The sequence below is a fragment of the Puntigrus tetrazona genome, chromosome 19 (assembly GCF_018831695.1).
Source record: "Puntigrus tetrazona isolate hp1 chromosome 19, ASM1883169v1, whole genome shotgun sequence".
Lineage (NCBI taxonomy): Eukaryota > Metazoa > Chordata > Actinopteri > Cypriniformes > Cyprinidae > Puntigrus > Puntigrus tetrazona.
Genome location: NC_056717.1, coordinates 19330957 through 19352366, shown reverse-complemented (window position 1 = coordinate 19352366; position 21410 = coordinate 19330957). Strand labels below are relative to the sequence as shown.

Genomic DNA, 21410 nt, shown 5'->3' with positions numbered 1-21410 from the left:
TTTATTTATTCCAGTGCAATGACTTCCGTTCATTTAACATTAACGTGACCAAAATGTATTCGGCATAAAAAGCTATTTAGCTCATGCACTCTAAATATCTTTGGTTGCTATATTATAAGGCTGATATATTTTTTGGGGGTTCACCAGCTTTAAGAGCGTCTTACCCTTTCCCCTGCAGGACAGGAGCAGTTGACCGCGGCTGGTTTCTTCTGTTCAGCGCTTGTTGGTTTTGGGGTGGGCAGCGGGAGCGGGGGGGGCTCAGTCACCAAAGACTGTTCACACTGAGCAAGAAGAGAAAGTGAACGCAGAAACCGAAAGAGACCGAACGTGTCGTGAAAGAACAAGAGATGAAAGGAAGAGGAAGCAGCTTCAGGGGTCCGGTACTATGAGCGTTACTATATTCTGGATTCTGGACAAATATTCCCCGTCTTCATCGAGGACTCAAAACAAAGATCTTGTGTTTTTGCCTGACTATCCATGTGATGACGTAATGAGGCGAGAATAAAGGTTTGAGATGCACTTACCGGGCCACCGGGAATATCACAACATGTCTCTTGCTCAGACTGTTTGCCATCGCAGTAGATCACCATCCTCTGGAGGTCAAACTATAGAGGAAGCACAGGAACTGGTTGTGCAAGCTAATTTTGGTTATATTATAATAAATAGAAATATTTGGGGTCAGTCAGTATCTTACATATTTAGAAAAGAATGTTATTAAAATATAAGTGATCTTACTGCAGATTCCTTGTTAATACTGAAACGAGTTCATATTTTTGTGAAATCTGTGATTTTATTATTATTTATTTTATTTTTTTTATTTAATAGTAACTCAATAGAACGGCATTTATCTGACGTATTATTTTTAAAATATTATATGTTTTAAAAAATGCTTTACTGTACTTTTACCAATTTAATGCATCCTTGCTGAATAAAAAATCTTTAAAAACAACATCTTACTGATGCCAGTGTTACATCAAATCACGTGTCATACATACATTTTATAAGTGGTTACCAAAACAGTATTCTCCATGCAAATATTAAAATATATATGAAAATGATAATAAGTCAGTGCCTTAGCGTAGCGTGGTATTATAATCTGATGCCATCATGGTACAATTAATGCACTTTTGTGCAAGGCAGACTTAATTTTGTATAAGATGCAATATTAATAAACCATAGCTATTTGCTTACGTCAATAGGAACGCTGTCATAGAGTCTCTTGCCGATGACGGTCTTTCCCTGGATGTCGATGTCTTCTCTTTCCTCTATGGGCAGCGTCTCAATGTGCTTGCAGTCCAGGAACAGAGACACAGACTTGGAGTCCACCCTCATGCCGATCTTATGCCAGTTACGGTCGAACAGGTTCTCCACCTCCGGGTTCTTAAAGACGGCCCGGACCGCGTCCTTCGTCAGGCCCACAGCGTTGTACTCCACCGCCTTGTTCTCCCCGTCCAGACGGATGGAGACCTGGAGGACATCACAGCCTGCTCAATTTATATCACATTTAACGATATTTGATGTCGCAAGCGACTGGGGACTCGTTTACACACACCTGCGGGATGCCGTATTTGTCATAGACCTGCCACAGGTACCAGTCTTCTTTACGAGAGGTCTTCCTGAACTTAAACGTGGTCACAAAGGCATATTCATCGGGCAGACCCTGAGGTAACACATCTCTACGACACGAGGAACAAAGAAATCTCAAATGAAGAAAAAGCACACTTTTGCACATATCGATGAAAAATGATAAATAACTAAAAAGACTGTCTTACTCTGTTTGTTGGACGATGGGCATGGTACCGAGCCGGACGTAGGGGGTCTGACCTGGCTCAAATTTTTCTCCAAGAAAATCTCTTACATTGAAGTACTCCATCAGATCAAATCCTTGGAAAAAGGAAATGCATTTTTAATAAATTCAGTTATTATTCCCATGAAGTAACCCAATATATCCCTTTAGTTTTTTGTGTTAAAATGTCTTTCCATCAACGATCACTAGGTGGAGTCCACGAGACGGGTCTTTAAAGGAGCTTCTCTGAATCGTTCCTGAACCAAAGGATTTACTTTGATAAAAAATTAAAAGTATAATATCATGCATCAATAAACTACGAAAGGCCTATGTGTAATAAAATGTATTCTTCTTGACACATTTCACACCTAGAATAAAAAAAGCTAGTATTTAATATCAAAAGTTAAAATAATACAAATTAACACAAAATGTGTGAAATTAACAAATGAGACGCTAATTAAAATTATTTATATAATAAATCATATTGTAATTGAGGAGACCTGTAGCTATATATATATATATATATATATATATATATAGAGAGAGAGAGAGAGAGAGAGAGAGAGAGGACAATTAATCAAAGTAAAGAAATGAAAGCATTATCGGTCACTTGTGATTTCAGCGTTAAGAACATGACGACTTTTTCCACATGTCTATGCCTCTGGGATCGAACGTGACATCACTGTTTGTTTAAAAATAGTAAAGCCGAGCTATGCTGTGTGTGTGGATATCGGCCCACTAATTAATGCTTCAGATCCGCAGCCAACACTCATTAAACTGCACTTGCTGCACCAGATGTTTTAAAAAACAGCCTTTCATGTGCAATTATGTCACTAGTTCTCCAGCACGCGTGTGCGTGCGTGCGTGTGTGTGTGTGTGTGTATATCTACTGAGGTTAGCAGTCCTGGCCTTCCACCCTGTTATAGCGGCCAAACCAGGGCGCTCCTATAACCAATACATAGTCTGTCGCCATGACGATGCCAGCAGGGCCCTGGGCGTTGCCCGAGGAAGCAAGTCGAGGGTCGATTTGGAAACACAACTAATGCCGGTCTCAAAAGAGCTCTGGCTACACGAAACTCCGGTTCGTGTATATAACGCCTATGAGGGTCGCGTAGAGAGATCTCACTCTGACTCGGTGAACTCTCGTGTTGTTTTCCCAGGGCAGGTGCGTTCATGTCAGCAAACATGTTTTAAACAGTCTGGAGAGAAGGATTATTTGAACTGAAGGATGTTTGGACTCGGCGGTAATGCGAGAACGTGCCAGTCTAGGCCAGACGGAGTGAGCGTGTCTGTGTCTGTAGTAGAGTAACAGGTGGTTACAAACGTAGAAAGCAGATACTGTGTTAAGAGCAAAGTGGAAAAAAGCGGCATTAAACAACAAAAGCACTTTTTTTTTTCATCTTTGCCTTCCCAAAGCACAACGAATCCCCGATGGTTTCTGGCAGACCGGCATCACATTCTCACGTTCCATCTGTGCTAGTTTTTAATTGACATCTTTGGCCGTTACGCTACAAATCAGTGTTTTTTTTTAACGTCTCTTGTGCCATTAACGCTGTTTCAAGTTAAAAATAGTTCTGGATTTTAAAACAGTGTTTTAAAGCAAGTCTGGTGTAAGACACCCCTTAGAGGAATACTTCTCACAAAAAAAAATAATAATAACTATTATTATTATTATATCACAGTTTACACACTCTCATGTTTTTCCAAACCTGTGTGACTTTAAAACACAATAGATGAAAGTAGTACACACGATTTATAAAGAAATTATTTTGCTTTGTAATTCCTATCTTGATCAATAATACAGTAAAGACAGTAGTAGAGCAGAATGCTAGTACAATTAATTTTTTTCTATTTCAATACATGTTAAAATATAATTTGTTATAATTTGTGTGTTTCAAGATTCTTTGATGATATTAAAGATGAACAGCATTCATCCAAAATACATATATTTTGTAACATTTTAAGTCTTTATTATTATTTTTAGCAAATTAACGTGAATGCACAAGCTACTAATTGTCATTTTTATTTTATTTGGAATAAAAAATACATTAAAAATGTATTTCATGCCGAACTAAAAGCTGTTATTTTATTTTATTTTTTTTACGTTTTATTTATTTGCCTTTAACACGTTATCAAATCAAGTGACCTCGCTAAACTTTAAGTTGTAGTTTCTGAACGTTCATGATCTTAAAAAGAAGGCACCCAGGTGCTCTCCGCGCGCTCGTATCGTTGGCTTGATGTGTTCATTCTAGCTGTTTGATTTCACGCCGTGTTTTATTTATCCTCCAGCTGTTCCCCTGCTCATCTGCTCATTTCCACGACTCTGTTTGTCTCTGCGTCTCTACGCGCCAGGCACGACTCTCCGCCGGTAGCGTTTCTAAGCCTGGAGGAACCTCGCGCGGCGAGCAGAACCTGTAATTTGGGCCTGGCGAGCGAAAGCGTATAATCACGACCGAGTCTTATTTTAAACAGCGAGAGAGAGAGAGAGAGAGCGAGGAAGGCTGGGCTGCGTTCTGCGGCGCGGCACAGATGAGTGCGTTACGTCTCGCGTCTTTGATCCGAACACATGGGCACTTCTGCACACCACGCAACAAACTGGAAAGCAGCCCGATGTCGCCGCATGAAAACTCCACGGCCGCGTTTCACACGCGGTCACGCGCTTCGAGCGACCGCCTTTGATCGAAACGCGCGCGCTAAGCGGGCCTCGAGGTGTTTTCACTTCGGCGCAAGGGAAGTGTTTTTAAGATGCCGAACGCAACGCGTCTCAAAATTTGGTTCTTTTTTCTTTGTACCCTACTAACCTGTGTCAGGTTATGAAACGCGCTGATTTGAGGCAAACCGGAAGTGTCCGCTCCGCGCTGCCTCACCGAACAAGCGGGAAAAATAAAGGCGCATACTCATGTACACAACTACATTTAAATTTTGTAGCTACTTGCTTTCTGACTAGAGAGTGTGTTCTTATAAGTGCGTTTGTATAAATAAATTGTTGCTATTACATCCACCATGTTGTTTCTGTCACGTGAACTACGTAAAGCTTTCATGAAATGCCCAAGTAGTGGGTTGTCCAGTAACTCTTCTTCACCTACTGAATATATGAATTCAGTCATACTACTAATTACTCACACTCATGTCTGCAACCCGTAAGACCTTCGTTTATCTTCGGGAACACAAATTAAGATATTTTTAATATATTATTTTTAAATATCTGACCCTCCATAGACAGCAAGGCACCATATTCAAGGCCCAGTGGTTTAACAATATTTTTATGAAGCTATAAAAAAATTATTTGTTTACAAAAGTTACCGTCTTCCATTGTCGAGTGTCCCATTATTATTTTGTATTATCGTTTATGTTCTCTGTACCTTTCTCAGTTTTGAACCTCTGCTGTCTATAGAGGGTCAGAAAGCTTTTGGATTTAGTCAAAAATAACTTCATTTGTGTTAACTTCATAAGTTGAACATACGTCTCACAGCTTTGGAACAACATGAGCATGAGTAACTAATGACAGAATTGTAATTTTTGAGAGAACTATCCCTTTAAAAAAAAGTACATTTATTTCTTATAAGGACACGGTGATGTCAAATTGCATTTCAAATGGTTTTTGTTGTTATTATATCTATTATATCTTGAGTCAGCAACCTTTTTTTGGCCTTGCCGTCACATTAAGGGCGATGTTACAAACTTCAGAAACGGCTCACAGATTTTGGCAGCCTCAGCAATTGTGACATTTTATGTGAACCTGGAATTTCCCTGAAGATTTAGCTTGTGTTGTTCTCTTGAATATCGCAGATTACAGGAGCAAGATGCCATAATTAACGCTTACAGCCACCAAAAGAGGAGAGACACAGTCTAGTCAGTGCAATCCAAAAGAACCGCAACCAAACAGATCTAAGTACAAACATCAAGCCCACAAAACTGATGATGACAGAAGCGAAGAAGAAAGCGCATGATCCACAAAAAAATGTTAAGACATGGAGAGATGACACTTTAAACTTCACCTGAATACCAAAGACAGCACTTTTCCTCATTATAAGTGGTATAATTACAGTCAAATGGACCGCATTTCAGAAACCTCCAGAAGTTTTACATTGTTTTGAAGCAATGCATATATAAAAAATAGAAAAAGAAGAAAAAGCTCCTTGTCTTTTACAAAGCAAAAATTCTGAGTCGCCTCCATTTTCCTGGGTTGCAACTTCTCTGAGGATTTTCTCAACTTCGATTCACACGGACAAAAGGGGTCAGAATTGTACTTTGTGGGGTGCAACAGCTTGTCACAGGAGCAGTACCCTTAAAAAGACATAAAAAGGTACAAATTATGTCTTTTTAAAGGGACACTTCACTTTTTTGAAAATAGGCCCATTTTTTAACTCCCCCAGAGTAAAAAAAAAAGTTGAGTTTTACTGTTTTTGATCTCCAGGTTAGTACACATTGTGTACTAAACCCACGCTGTAACTACAGAAGAGTCAAGTTTTAAATAGGAAAAAAATATCTATTCTCTTTGTCAATTTTCATTGTGATGCTTCTGGTCTAATCAGATCCATTGATCTGTGCTGAGCTGTGCTAAAAGGCCAGACCCGGAGATCAGCTCAATGGATATAAAAACTGAACTTATTAACTGGGGGAGTTGGAGAATGAGCCTTTTTCCAAAACGTGGAATGTTCCTTTAAGGGTACTTACCTTCGGTGACAAGCAGCTGTTGCACGTCAAAAGGTACAATTGTTTCCACCTTTTTTTTCTGCGTACGGAGCAATTAAAACATGACCAAACCGTGTAAAGATTTATGCGTAAACTAGTTCAAAATAAGACTTACTATAGTGCACACTATAGCTCCAGATTGTATAGTAATTTACTGTACTTACACAGGTAAGAGCTCTTACTTTCTCTCACTGTTTCAATCTGGTTTTTTACTTAGGTCGATGAATTTGAGTGGGTGTCTCGCAGAGGAACTCAGAACCCCCTGAAGACCCAAATACAACATCCTCCAGATCTGTGTAATCACTAAAGAACGCCACATTTCTTAGAACAGAGGAGGGCAAAAGATCTCTTGTTTCGAAACCTCAGTGTCTCGCTGCAACGTTTTATGTTTTAAAGCGCAACCTTTGGGGGAAAAAAATCTTTATTTTTGATCCAAAAGTACTATACACATAGAAACCGGCTTGTAGTTTGTGGTATTAATACTTACATCCACACCAAAAAAAGACTCCAAAAAACCCTGAAGTGCAGGACTGGAAGTCCATATGTCAGCATCATTATACAGTGACCTTCTTTATTTTTGACCTCTAATTGAAATAAAATACACCAGGGATGATTTTCGTGTAACTGTGCAACCTTGGGAAACAGAAATATTTTGGTTTTCTCACATCTGAAGATGTAACAGAAACACTGATATCCTCCTGACACCCAGAAAGAAAGCATCTAAACAATGTCATTACTGTCCTCTGTACAAGATGTTTTTTTTCTAAAAATTTAAATGGCATGAATAGACATCAAAAAGGCAAAAAACAATTGATTTTCTTTTTAAATCACCAATCAGTTTTTAGGTTTCAGCATTTTTTTTATGCCAAACTTTGTTTAACGGCTGATTTTATAATATATATAACAAAATTATTTCATATATTTTTTATGCAATATCTGTGTAAAAGTTTCCCCAAACTGGTTTTCCCATTCCCTCTGTATACTGTAACCAATTTACTTATTAATGTGTTGCTGTTAGGAGAGCATGTTGAAAAAAGATTTATCATAATGGGAGTAACAATTGGCCAGATTTTTATAATATCTAATATTTCCATAAAATATTGATACAATTTATTTTCCTATTTAATTATGTCTCCCAAATTGCACAATAAACATGCTTTTAATCCCGGTGTCCTCTACAGTGGACATGATGAAATGATGTCCTGTTTCAAGACAGAAAGTCATATTTGGATTGAAATCCCTTTAACATTTTCCTGAGATGTTGCTGTCTTACAAACAATTAGAAAATTACAATTTCCATAAAGATGAACACTTTTTCACAAAAATAGAGAAGGTGAAATGGAGAAACTTCCAAACATTTGGTATTTCTAAAAAGCCCTGATTGTATTCTGTATTCATTCACAAAAAAATGATGTCCACTACAGATGACAAAATTCCATAGCTGGGTCTCAGGAGGATATAGCAGTATATTAAAGGATCATGAAACACTACAGTTTGAGACAATATTACTGTATCATCATGTTTCATGTAAAAAGCCAATTTATAACAAATGGATTCACTGCCCATTGTAAGTTCAAATAATAAATAAAACTATTTGTCTTTGCTATTATAAATCAGTTTCATAACTATTCATGTCACCATGTAACCATTTAAGATGAGTACGGTGCATTGATATGATATTGAAGGGGCTTTCACGACACTTTGACACTAAAGCATTACGAGAAGAACAGAAGAAGAGAAACCATTACCTGGGACCTCTGTCAGTCCAGCACTTGTGCTGTTTGGCCTAAAACGACCCGCCTGGACTTTCATGTTTGGACACAGGACATCTGTGGAGAGACACACAACATTATGGCTGGACGTAACATTGGATACACACCTGTTTTTATAACCTTATGAACGGCACCGCGCTCCACAGGTGTTTGGATTATGGACAGCAATTTAGCTCGACAAGTAATATTTTTAGTTCTGTTTAAGGTAATGTTAAACATTTTGAGTTTATACAGTCTGTGCCTTATTAACAGTACAGGGTCTCCTCTAATTTCTAAACATCTGCTTTTGTGGAAACGGACCTCATCAATAATTCATATTGTGAAATGTAATCGTTTGTTGACATTTTATTGTACTGGCTCCAGGTGCTCAGGCAATCTGCCGTGGTATTTTGGTGATGGCAAACCTTTACACTCATGAATATGTAACATTTAAATAGAAAATTTAAAAACACCTAGGTAAGTTATTTCAAAACTTGTGTTCTTGTAGCAAGTGTTGTGAGTGGATAAAAAACTTCATTCATCTGATGTTGGCTTTGTTTGCGTGCAGAACGACTGATGTATGACATTGTTTCCAGCACCGGATGTAAATCTTTGAATAAAGTCATTATTTTTGCATTCTTTCTGTACAAAAAGTATGCTTGTAGCTTCATAGCGTTACGGCTGAAACACTGATGACACATAAAGCATTCAGACGACATCTTTCATACTTTTCTGCACCTTGACAGACGTAATTGTTTCAAAATATCTGAGAACAAATAAAGCTTTTTACAGTTTGGAATGACATTGAGGTTTTACTTTGGTGTCGAGTAACCCTTTAATGTCTTTAAAAACTGCAGAGTTTAAAAGTTTATTGAGATTCAGAAGCTCAGTAATGTCTCAAACTATGCTCAAATTTGTCATCAAAAGTCATAAATGTCAATAGGAACATCATATTTTTACAAACCAAGTGATTTGACTTTCTATTGCTATTCACTCTTTGAGTTTCAAACATTTCAAAGTATAGACATATTAACACACACTCCAGTGGAAGCCAATTACTATCAACGGTTAACATCATTCTTTAAAATATCTTTTGTGTTCACTTCAGTGAATGATGTCAACACGAAAAAATAGTTCCTTTAATATTAATAAATAATATACCATTAAGTTATCGTATTATATACATGTCATGTTTCCACTATGAAAAAATGGCGTCATTTGAGTCCGTGTTTATTATATCACCATAATTTACATTTCTGAGCAGTAGACATTCCTGACTTTGAAGAGGTATGATTTTACTGGCAGCTGAAGGAAATGAACAGTTGAGAGTGACTGCCGCTGTAATATTATCCATCTTCCACTCTGTGCTTGAAGACAGACTGTTAGAGGGTCAATTCCAAGCACTCAGTGTAGACGCGGTGGCATAACTTATGACTCTAGGATGCTGGCACACAGACATGGGCAAAGTTACTGATTGGTCCAGTGAGTTTGAAGGAGCGCTGCTATGCTAACGTCGCAACGGTGATAATTTAAGATGTACAAACAGGCAGATTTCAAATAGCGACGCACAGCTAGTGACGGCAGCGATGACAAGAGGAAACGCAACACCAGCAGACTTGCTTTACTACGGCATCTGTGATGAGAAAGTACTATTTGCAGAGAAGAACTTGCTAGTGCTAAGGAAGAATGCTAATATTAGCCTAGCTACTACAAGCGCTTCTTGCATTTCTTTTAAACTTCGTCACATTTAGTTGAAAGAAAAGAAGCAGCACAGGAAGTTATGTAGAGGTGATCTGATTGGTGAACTTTGTGTGTCTGATAACCCACCCACAAGCACCAGTAGTTGTTATTTTTAGAGGAACATAGTTTACTCAGGAATAAAAATTGAGTTGTCATTCAAAACACAAAAGTAGTCATTTGTTAAGAATTTTTAGATAACTTTTCCATATGGCATCGTCTGCATCTGTCATGCTAGGCATAAAAGAATCATAAAATTATCATTATGTTCTATACTTTTAAATTAGTAAATTAGTAAAAGTACATGTAGGCACCTATACTATTCTTTAAAAAAAAATTATTTTGCCTTTTCACAGAAATAACGCATACATACATAATGTTAGAAGGACATGAAGTCAAGTAAACAAATCATTTTTATTTTGGACTAATTTATTCTGGACAGGCAAGGACATGATGTGGTCAAAATTTGGTTTTAGGTTTCCAGGTGTAAAATTATAAAGTGGTTAACTAAGATTAGCTTCACCTATATTACCTCGGCCCAAACTGAAAATAGAGAAAGCGAGTGGGAATTAGTCTCAGATTAGAAACTGGTCCAAATTTAAAGTAAATGATGTGTGAATGACGTTACAGTAATTAGGCCTAAAGTTTTCCATTCATCCTGAAAAGGTTTTCACTAGTAGAATGATGCACAACATTCATACTATAAAACCGAAACATTTGATTAAATGATTTTAATGTTATTATTTTTTTGTTTTTTTCTTTAAATCCTTCTCCTACTCTCCCACACATGCACACACTCTTGGCACGAAGCAGGCAGACGCCCAAACCACAGCGGCTGATCGTGTCCCTGACAATCATGTACGATCAGACCCTGTAATTTTCTTTAATCGCTCCTATAAAAAGCGCTTTGTAGCATTTAAGAGGCCTCAACTTCTCTACGAATTCCACTTTACAGAGGCTGGGTCACTTGACACAATTACATCTCTGTCCGATAGAGTGTCCTCAGCGTGACTCTCCCAAACCCCACACCCCCCGAGTGAGTCCCTGCCCGATCCAAACATCACCCTGACCGCCAAAAAATAAAGAGCTCAGCCGCCCACCCAAGGATAAATAAAGGTTGGAGAAAAGAGCACCTGGCTGTCTATATTTGTGTTGTATCTGTTATGCGAGCCAAAGTTATGTTACCAGTGCAGCGGATATCCACGTATCATTGGCAGATTTACAATACCAAAAGTTTGGAATATTTAAGATGTTTTAATACTTTTGAAAGCAGTCTCTTATACTCAAGGTTATGTTTATTGACTCAAAAGTACAATGAAACTGTAATATTGAGAAATAAAATGTCAATTTATAAGAAGCTTTTTTTAGGTTACACTTTATTTTGATCGTCCACTTAAGATATTCTACTAATTATGTGTAACTACGTCAACTAATTCTAATGAATTCTAATGAACTATATGTCTACTAACTCTCAGTAGACCTTGGGCATATACTTACAAAGTTTCTGGTGGACCCATCAAAATAAAGTGTTAGAAGAAATTATGCAGACAGTCTACTGATACTCTAATGACTGCTAGTTAACAAGTAGTTGCAAAGTTACTTACTTAATAGGCTGAAAAATATAAGGTCCATTTTTCTGTATTACTTCAAACAGTCAATGTTGTTTCCTCACATTTTCTAAAACACAAGAAGTAGGTTGCTTACTAACTACTACTAGTTCTTAGTCATGCCAGAAATCTAAACTAGTGGGTAGGCTATTTAAGTTAGCCACAACAATTAGCATGCTGCTAACTGACTGTGGTAAAAAAGCACAAGTTGTTTTTGAGACACCTATTTCCTTTGCCTGGTGAAATGACCAGGCAATCTAAAGCCAGGAGTGCATCATTGTTTAAATGGTGGCATGTATGAGTGATTTCTAACTGAGCTCTATCGAGGGCAACTTCCTTCAGCTGTGGCATGAAGGCTGTAATTTAGAGAGTGGCCATGAAACTAAAACGATGGACTGAACAGAACATAGCCTTCAGATTACTAGATTTCCACATTGATTTTCCAAAGACTTTTGCATTATTTTCTTGTTTTTATCGTGCTTATTTCTTAAAGCACATGAAATCACGATTGGATCGCATAAAAATCTTAGAGATGCTAAGGATAATCAGTTGGTAAAATGACTATTGAATATTTTATACGTGAATATAAATCATGATGCACCTTTGAAGTGTTTCCAGATGTTGTTGGTTAACGATGTAATGAACGCAAAAGCACTGGACAGTTTGTGTCTTTAGTTTTATTTTATAAAAGACTATTTTGAAAGCTCAAACATTATTCATGCTTAAAAAAGCCCAAGTGGTAAAGGCTGATCAAGAAAATCAACGATTAACCACCTTGACATTTCAGGCTGGAGAATGATGCAACATTTTAGAAAGCGCTGTGTCATGGAATTATGCGCTAATCTAAAGTACTCAAATAGCCAGTAAGAAACCAAAACACCCTAACAACCACACAGCAACACATTTAATGCCAGTATCAACACCTTGCATCCCAGTTTTCTTGGATGCACTAGGCATACAGAAACTATCCCATTTTATTATTGTGTCCAACACAAAATATTCGTCTTTGTGGACAGCATATCCGAATCCTCCAGGCAAGTGTGCGAGCTGCCCTCAGAGACACAAGAAAGAGAAAAGCTTAATCAAATGTTTTCTCTCTTGTTTGAAATGCTCATTAAGTTAATCAAAACTAGATTTAGGAAACCGGAACAACAGATGCTAAAGCAAACATGAGGAAATTAGCACACCCAACACTATTACAGTGCACTGCTGTTCTGTTTAGCTGCGTCCCACCACTGATTACAGATCTGGCATGATGTGGCCATGGGAGGACCACCGACCTGAACCAAAGCCCAGATACACTAAGTGATGAAACTACCCAGTCAAACACACACTTTTAATTCATTTCAAGCATGGTAAAAAAAATGGCCCAGCATTATAGCATTATTTTAATGATATTTTGTCATTACTGTAACACATCTTGGTCAAAAACTATTTGTTTAAAATGAAATTAAATTTACGTTTATTTGAATCATATATGCCACAATGCAATATTTAGCCAATATTAAGAATTATAATCGGAGAAAAATCGATCTCATCCCAAGTTAGAACAGAAATGTGTTATTGGTAATCATATTCAGAAATTAAAAGAATACTAATTGCGCAATGCTTTTGATCTTTCCACATAAAACATATTTAAGCCAGAGATTAAAATGTAAAAACAGTACTGTGGAGCCTAGTTCCACTTGAAACATTAGGACTGTAATTTTCGTGGCAAAAATAACTTGGACCTTGAAGATGCCATGTTTTCTAGCCACCAGTGTTCTTAGCCGCCAACGCTGGTGCCAGATGATCTTGGTTATCACAGAACTGGACCTGATATGAGGTTTCAGCCTTCCTAAATTCTTGAAGAATAATCCCTGATGGCACAACAAAGTCTATAGCTGGAGATGAGATCTTCAAGTTTATCTGTACACTGAGTCATGTATGTGGTTAGAGTCATTCAGACAAAGACTTTTGGTTGGAATCAGGGCAGGGTCAAGGTTTGGGTTTATCTCTTTCTCTTTTTATCTCTCCATCTCCCTGCCAAGTCTTCCCACAAGGTTGTCTGACTTAAATAAGGCATGGAAACAGATTGTATTACAACCTCTTCAAATGCCAATGATTGTTTAAAGAGTGTGCCTTTACAAAAAGTGTGTCGTGTTTTAATACTGCTTTTACGGCACAAGAGCACTGGATCGCTCGGCCACTACAGACTCAGATTTCCACTTTAAACTAAAGAGCCGCAGGTGTCCTCATTCTCCTGTTTTCGCTGATTTTAGTGAGGAATGTCAAGTCTGGTGTGCTGAACATCCATCAGTACTAAAAACATACTATGTGTACACATAATTTGCATTTGGACGGTCAATACAGGCCACATACCTCAACGGTTCGGGTTTATGTATTTTTGTATCTATATTCATAGTTTTAATGCAAGCTTGTTGTTTGCAATGGCCTCCGAAGACTATCCCACATGCACTTTTAGGTTATCTTTGCCTGCGGAGCAGATGTGATCTGGAAAAGCACTTGAGCTGTCTTGTACTTACTACACCTCTTTACTCAGAGCTCACCGAAGCAAGAAACCACAAAAATGTCCAGACCAAAGAGCTTCCAGTTCCTGTTCAACAAGTCTTGTATGGCACAGAACAGACCTTCTTGTGAATGGAAACGTGTGCCAACAAAAGCAGATTAAATGACTGATGTTTTTAGTTAAATGTCAAGTCAATTACATGTTAAGCCTCCCCCCTATATCTGACTGTTTAAAGAAAGTCTTCTCTAAAGTTTCTTTATTGGCATGCACAGTTCAGTCAAGAACAGTGTTGATCAGTCTATCTCCTGGAGGGCCAAGTTTAGCTCAAACATACTTGCTTGGAAGTTTCTAGACCTGTAAACTCTGGAGGCCAGTGGCCCTCCAAAACAGGTTTGAACACCCCTGATCAAGAAACTTTCTACTGCACAAAAAATAAGTGGAAATAGGCTCTTTAGCAAAAACGAAATGTTCTAAACTGTTGTTTTTAGAACTGTTCACTGAAAGGTTCTGACTTTCCTGGAGAGCTTAAGTTTAGCCGTAATAAAACACACCTGAACCAGCTAATCAAAGACTTCAGGTTCAAAAGAAAGCTATAGGCAGGTAAGTTTGAGAAGGGTTTGAGGCAAAATAGATCTTGATGACAAAGCTTCTCATTTTTCAACCATGCATATGCGCATATGTGTGCTTAATGAGTTTTATGCAAAGCATGGGATCTACTAATTTGTACTTACACACAAATGTATGTAAATATAAGCACACCTCCAAAACATATGTATACAGATAATCTAGTGGTAGAATAGGGACACTATACTACACTACATTGCATTAAGCAATTCACATATGTCCTGTGTTTCCTTTAATTAGGAAAAAACAAATGTTACCATTTTTTCTGGTTTTAAACAGACACGTCGCATAATTGGTGTCAAACTCTATAAAAGACAGCTGTAAAAAATGTTTGGTTTATCTTTGCATTATTGGAAGACTTGGCAAAAATTGAACTCCGCATGGGAGCATGTTTTTAAAGATTGTGCTGATCTGCTTGGCGAGAGCACAGAGTGTTTTCTAGGGTTTCAATCATGTGATTTTTAAAGGGAATTGTTCTCATCATATATGGTTTAATTGGAGGTGTTTCCAAATGCAAATGACTGTGAACATGGTCGAACATGGTACTTGTGAACATTTGCCATTTATCAACAATGATTGCTTAATCATGTGCATAAGAAATGCATGCAGACTTTTGATGAATACAGATTTTCTTGTACTTAGGCATGTTCTAAATTTCATTGGAAGGATAAAATATATAACCTTTTCTAATCACTGTTGATAAATGAGGCCCCAGGTTCTTGAAGGCCGACATCTTGCAGAGTTTAGCTCCAGCTTAAACTTAGCAAAACTCTGCAGGTCAGCGGCTCTTCAGGAACAGGTCTGGACACCTGTTTAATGGCATCCCTATGAAAACCCAGTTTTGGAACGAGTACATGGTGCAAAGCTCATCAATACTCACTCTCGCAGAGTCTCCTCCTCAACCTGCCCCGGATCTTGTCAATGGCATCAAAGTCCGTCACGTGGAAGACATGAGCACTTTTTGGCTCTGCTGCAATCTCCTCCAGCTCCTCTTTGAGAGCTTCCCCAATCCCTACGGCGAACAACCTGATTCCAGCAGCCGCTGCAGCAACTGATGGCTCCAAAACAAAATCCTGACTCCTGCCATCCGTTAATAAGATTGCCACTTTTTGAATGCCCTGACTGGCAGGCCTTGCCCCTGCCCTTTCTGTGAAGATGTTGTTGGTGGTGAAGCTGATGGCATCTCCAGTTTTGGTGTTCCCACCCAGGTAGCGGATGTTCCCAGCAGCACGCTTGACCTCCCCAAGGGTTTTGTACCTGCCCAGGTTGAATTCGGTGGTGGGACGGTCGCTGTAGCGAACCACGGCCACACGCGTTTTCTCCGCACCTACGTCAAAAGATTCCACCAGGTTTGCCACCCACTGCCGGATCTTCTCAAAGTTTTCCTTGCCCACACTGGAAGAGGTGTCCAAGATGAATACCAAATCATAGTGGACATTCTTGCAACCTGGGACATAGGACATAAATTTTACAGACTGTGTGTATACAGTTTATCCACAGATTTATGAGGCCTGTGTTTCCGCCATGGTCCGGTTGGATAGTACATATGGTGATTTTTGCAAAGAACTCGAAGCTACTAGTATGTCAGGTTCAAAACCTCAGTCTGCACACATTACAACAGACTCCAAGAACCACCAAGCTAAAGTTAAACAGAGATGTGGCTAGGGGTCATGAAAACTGTATATTTAGGCTAGTATGTGACCTCACCTGCCCTTTGTCCTTCAACACTGCCTGCGTACAGAGTCAGAGCCAGTATGCTCAGGACCAAAGAGATCCTGAGCCCAAATCGAAACTTCATCTCCTTCTCTGCTATTGTTTGCTGATATTCCTGCTAAGGTGCGATGATCATCAACTTGCTGCTCCTGAGGAGACATGAGAACAATTGTGAGGTGATCAGTCATTTGGACTCTGAGCTGAGTTATATTGAACGATTGCAAACAGAAGTGGAGTGTATGATTCATGTTAGCTCTGCACTAACTGATGTACTGCCGGTGCAGCCCACATTAATCCTGATTTGTACTTTCTAAGTTGCCACTTCACTTTCCACAATACTTTAAATTATTTTTTAAACATACTGCAATCTTAAATAAATATATATGAATAAATAATCAATTACATTTTTTGTTACATAAAAATGTGTATATAATTATATATTATTTGCATCTTATTTTGAGTATGTGTTTTATATGTTTTCATGAGATTCATCCTTCATCCATATGTGTGATGGACACTTCTGGAAATGTAGTTACAAACTACCAGGTATATTGTTAAGTGCATGGTGAAGAAATAATGCGTGTTTTCTGACATACACATTAGCAAAAGTTCAATAACACTTTATTTTGATAGTTTAGACATTCTATTAACAGTAAGTAACAGTCATTAAAGTATTACTAGACTGCCTACTTAATACGTTCTAACGCTTTATTTTGATGGGTCCACAACATACAACATATTAAAACTATGCAAGTATTTGTTAACTTATTCTACTAACTTTAAACCTACCCCAACAGTCTACTCTAAGAGTTAGTGGATATGCGGTTGCAAGTTAAAGAGAATTAGTTGACATGTAGTTAACATGTGGTTACAAAGTTATTTATAGTCAGTAGAATTTAACCTAAAATTATGGTGCGCATATGAGGAGAAATATGTATTTAAGAAAACGGCATAATATTATAAAGAACAGATAATGAAATATAGTAGGTCTCCATCAGCAAACCAGAGTAAACAAGGAGGGGTCACAGAAAGAAAAATCCAGGAAAGTTTTATGTCCAACCGTAATTCATTCCCCCATTCACTTAACTATACATTCCACCCCTGGTGACTAACCACACTCCTCTGGCTAAGCTGAACCGATGTTTCTCTGTAAATAGGGTGTTCTTCTGATTTAGTGGTATATAGTACGCCCCAGGGAGCACACTGTCATCAGAGAATGAGTGAGCAGTGTTGGGAAGCATTGAATTATGGTTTGCAGAGCCTTGATGATGTGGCATCTCATCCTCACAGGCAGTTTCATCTAAACTGTCTAACTTTCAGGTGCATAAAATTACCATTGTTTTTGCAAAACCTTCATTAAGGACAATAGAGCGAACTGGGACTCTGATGCCTTGTAAAAATGCCATTGATTTAGTTAGCGAATTGAAAGTTATATTTTTCCAGTACTGGATGTTTTTTGACCTGTCAGGCAAACATGAAGACAGTCCTGTTCCTCGTGAACTGCTGTCCTGTCCTCTCACACAATTCAGTGTCTTTTCTCTGTTGCTTTCCATCTCATTCCTCTCCCTCATTTTTTTCATGAAGGTTTGCATTATCATCAAAATGCCCCAGAAAGCCTTGCTTGCTCATTGCTTTTGGTCTTGAAAGTCCACAGTATCTCTCGGCACGATGAGCTCTTTGAATCCTCTGACCAGAGCAGGTCTTTTTATGTTTCTTTGATGCTATGAAAGTATCCCGCATTCATTTAACTACTGTCCCAAAGTATATCCAGAGCGTTTATATATTTGCAGTAAACAACATTTATGTTTTATGGAAAGAAACAGCAACCTGTAACCTCCTTTCATTCATGTTGAACGTATAATGTTTCAAAGGCTTCTGTTTACTTACAGTCAGTTTGGCAGTCCAAGGTATTAAAGGATACATTGTTTTACCAACCCTCTGGTAAAGCTATTAGCCTAAATTACCTGCTTTTTTCTAAAAACTAATGGACCCGCACTAGGTTAAAAAGAGATCAAAATAACAAAATTCTTTTCATAGCTAAAATGAAATGTTTGTGGGAGTGAACACCCATTTCTGTTTTTAGCCCCTCTGTTCAAATGTTGGCTAAAACACATTTCACAGTACAGATTTTATGGTTAGTGTCCAGAATGAAGGTCCAGGTATATTTCATTTTCTGTGTTTCATGCACTCATGTTATTTTTGGTTTAAAATTGTTATTTGGATTATTATATAGTTCTTCAATGTGTGATCGACCATCATTAGTTTACCTTCCTGGCAACAGTTGTTTTCTTACATTACTAGTCCTACGACCTATAACCTATGGATTACCTACCCCCCAGCCAATATCCAATTACCGGCTCTAAAATATTTTACTCGTCCTACAATGTTTTGATTACCAGGCCTTTGACCTGCTTTCTTTTTCTGGATTGATTTACAGCCTATTTGTTTGTAGATGTACAGTATGGCATTTTTTCTTTTTTTGTTTTTGTTTACCAGCTCTATAGCCTAAACTCTTAGAAATAAAGGTACAAAAGCTGTCACTGGGACGGTACCTTTTCAAAAAGCGTAAAGGAACCATTTTGGTACTTTAAAGATACATATTAGTACCTAAAGTGTACATATTTAAACCTAATAGGTACAGAAGTGTAGAGTGTACAATATTTTGGTTACAGGCTGAACTCGTTACAAACCGCTCATTACTAGACATACAGTCTAACATGCTATTTTTGGTTTGCCAACTCAATAGCTTATTGGTTACCAGCTCATGCTTTTCATCATCCACCTTTTAGTTATTAGACGTACAGTATAACATACTATTTTTGATTAATGAGCTCTATAACCTAGTGACTGACCTAGTTATTCATGTAATTTCATTGTTTAACAATTTGCAGTTTTCACAGCTTATTTTGATTTGATCATTTGCATGTACATTTCTAATTTTGATCCTCTGAAATCTTTCAGTGCATCTGTCTCCACTAACACTCCAGGGCCCGGCTTCCAGCCAAACTCTGAACGACCAGCATGGGAGCAACCTGCAGATGAATAAACCAGAAAGCTACACTCTTCCCCTTCTGAAATATGAAAACCAGCTTTTAGTTCTTCTAAAGTTCTCCAAAAAAAAATGTGGAAGCACAAAGAAGTTGTGCTAGTTGTAGATTGAGCTATCAAGACAGGATGGTTAAAAATTGTAGAGTAAAATATAAAAAATTAAACATTGTAACATAGACATGTTTACAGTTGGGATATGAATAATATAGCGCGCCCTGATTTTTCTGAGGTTGATGTGTTCCTGGATCAACATATTTTGGTGATCAACTTTTTAATCCAATAATTTAGTCTTGACCGGATCTCTACACCTAAACCTACCTTACTCATGAGTAATGCCTAAAATCAGATTTAATGATAGATGAATGGTACTGATGTACAAGCACAGAACACTTCACTTTTTTTCCAAATCTGGTTGGTTAATCACAATGTTGTTCCGCAGTCAATAAAGATGTTGATCGAGGAACATATCGCACTCAGCAAAATCAGGTTCTGCGAGTGATAAACCTTACCTGTACTGTCAATCCGTAGGTACAAGATCTTCCTCACCCTCCTCCAGAAACACACCTCGCAGACACCTGAAGTATCAGAGCAGCATCCTCCTAGAAATAAAGCTCCAGGTAAGGTCATACACAGGTGTGCTGACACACACACACACACACAGTAATCCTGCAGTGAGGAGAAGAGTGTTGTGGAGTCTGCTCTCCTCTGCTGGGAGGTGGGAGGGACGAGGAACTGCTCCTCTAAGTGTTGGGTTTCAGTGGGGACGAGATGGTTGCCCTGCCCTGCTCATGCACATAAAATAGGGCTATGACAGACCGTGCCAATTATAGAGCAACTTTCCGGGATATTTTTGTCACTTTCTTTCTCTTCATCTCTTTCTTTTTCTCTCACTCCCATTCCTTTGCTCTCTCCCCTCTTGTCTCCAGGCCAGGCTGAGCCGACCGCAGGTTACCAATGGTGATCGCTAGCCACAATATTTGTACCTATATTGAGCTTTCATTATATGAAGTGGTGTGTCTCAATTTCCAGAACTGAAAAGTTAAAAAATTAAGGGAATGTGAGCAGAGTGTGAAAGCTCCAAGGTTGTGCAACATTCAGAAATAAAATACTGGTCTTGATTCGGGAGAATTTTGGGCAAGTACATTTTTGGGTCAACTATCCATTTAACTGTCCCAATTCTTTAGTTTAACCCATTTCTAAACCACTTTATTTAGCTTTATTTTTATTTGGTTGATTAAATAGACAGAACAATACATATACAGATAGAAAAACCATGAATACAACATGTAAATACATACATACAAACAACAAAACAATGAATAGACAAACAAATAGATGGAAAGAATGATAGAATGGCATGTGAATGGTCAGATGGTTGGTTTGATGGATGGATGGATGGATGGATACAGTAGATAGAATAGACAGAATTTGACAGGTGGATGGATGGACACAGTAGATAGAATAATAAACTATAAATGATGGATGTATGGATGATGGTTGGATGATGGTTAGGTACAGTAGATACTGTTACAGTAGACAAACAGATAGAAAGAACAATAGAAGAAATGTTCTGGTAAATGGATGGATACAGTAGATAGAAATGACAGACAGATAGATAAAAGAATAAACGAAGGTATGACTGGTTAACAGAAGGATAGATAGATCGGTATATAGAACAATGGATGGATGGACAGAGAGACTAGAATTGCACTAATCGCTTTAAACACAAGCATTGCCTAAACGTCAAAGCATTAGTGGAGTTAATCTCTAATTAAAAATAACTTTTCGTACCTTAAAAGATTATTGTGTTAACAAGACTGAGCTCGTTTCAACATGCAGGACTTCTATGGCAAGTTTTAGTTTTTGCTGTCTGATCGCCTTGTTCTCTGAGGATGAACACGCCAGATATCCTGTGTGTACCGTGTGCCTCTGAAGACCCC

At 38.1% G+C, this 21410-nt stretch overlaps 1 protein-coding gene across 1 annotated transcript in view; it reads right to left on the bottom strand.

Moving 5' to 3' along the window:
- col22a1 (collagen, type XXII, alpha 1) overlaps positions 1–20130 on the bottom strand; it is a 44961-nt gene extending 24831 nt beyond the window's left edge. The window contains exons 1-9 of the mRNA XM_043217225.1: positions 19980–20130; positions 16417–16571; positions 15590–16156; positions 8230–8310; positions 1773–1884; positions 1553–1676; positions 1192–1467; positions 525–605; positions 165–281 (exon numbers count right to left, since the gene is read on the bottom strand). Coding sequence (XP_043073160.1) covers positions 165–281; positions 525–605; positions 1192–1467; positions 1553–1676; positions 1773–1884; positions 8230–8310; positions 15590–16156; positions 16417–16507 — 1449 coding nt within the window. The 5' untranslated portion in view covers positions 16508–16571; positions 19980–20130. The remainder of the gene's footprint in view (positions 1–164; positions 282–524; positions 606–1191; positions 1468–1552; positions 1677–1772; positions 1885–8229; positions 8311–15589; positions 16157–16416; positions 16572–19979) is intronic.
- Positions 20131–21410: the final 1280 nt, after the last annotated feature.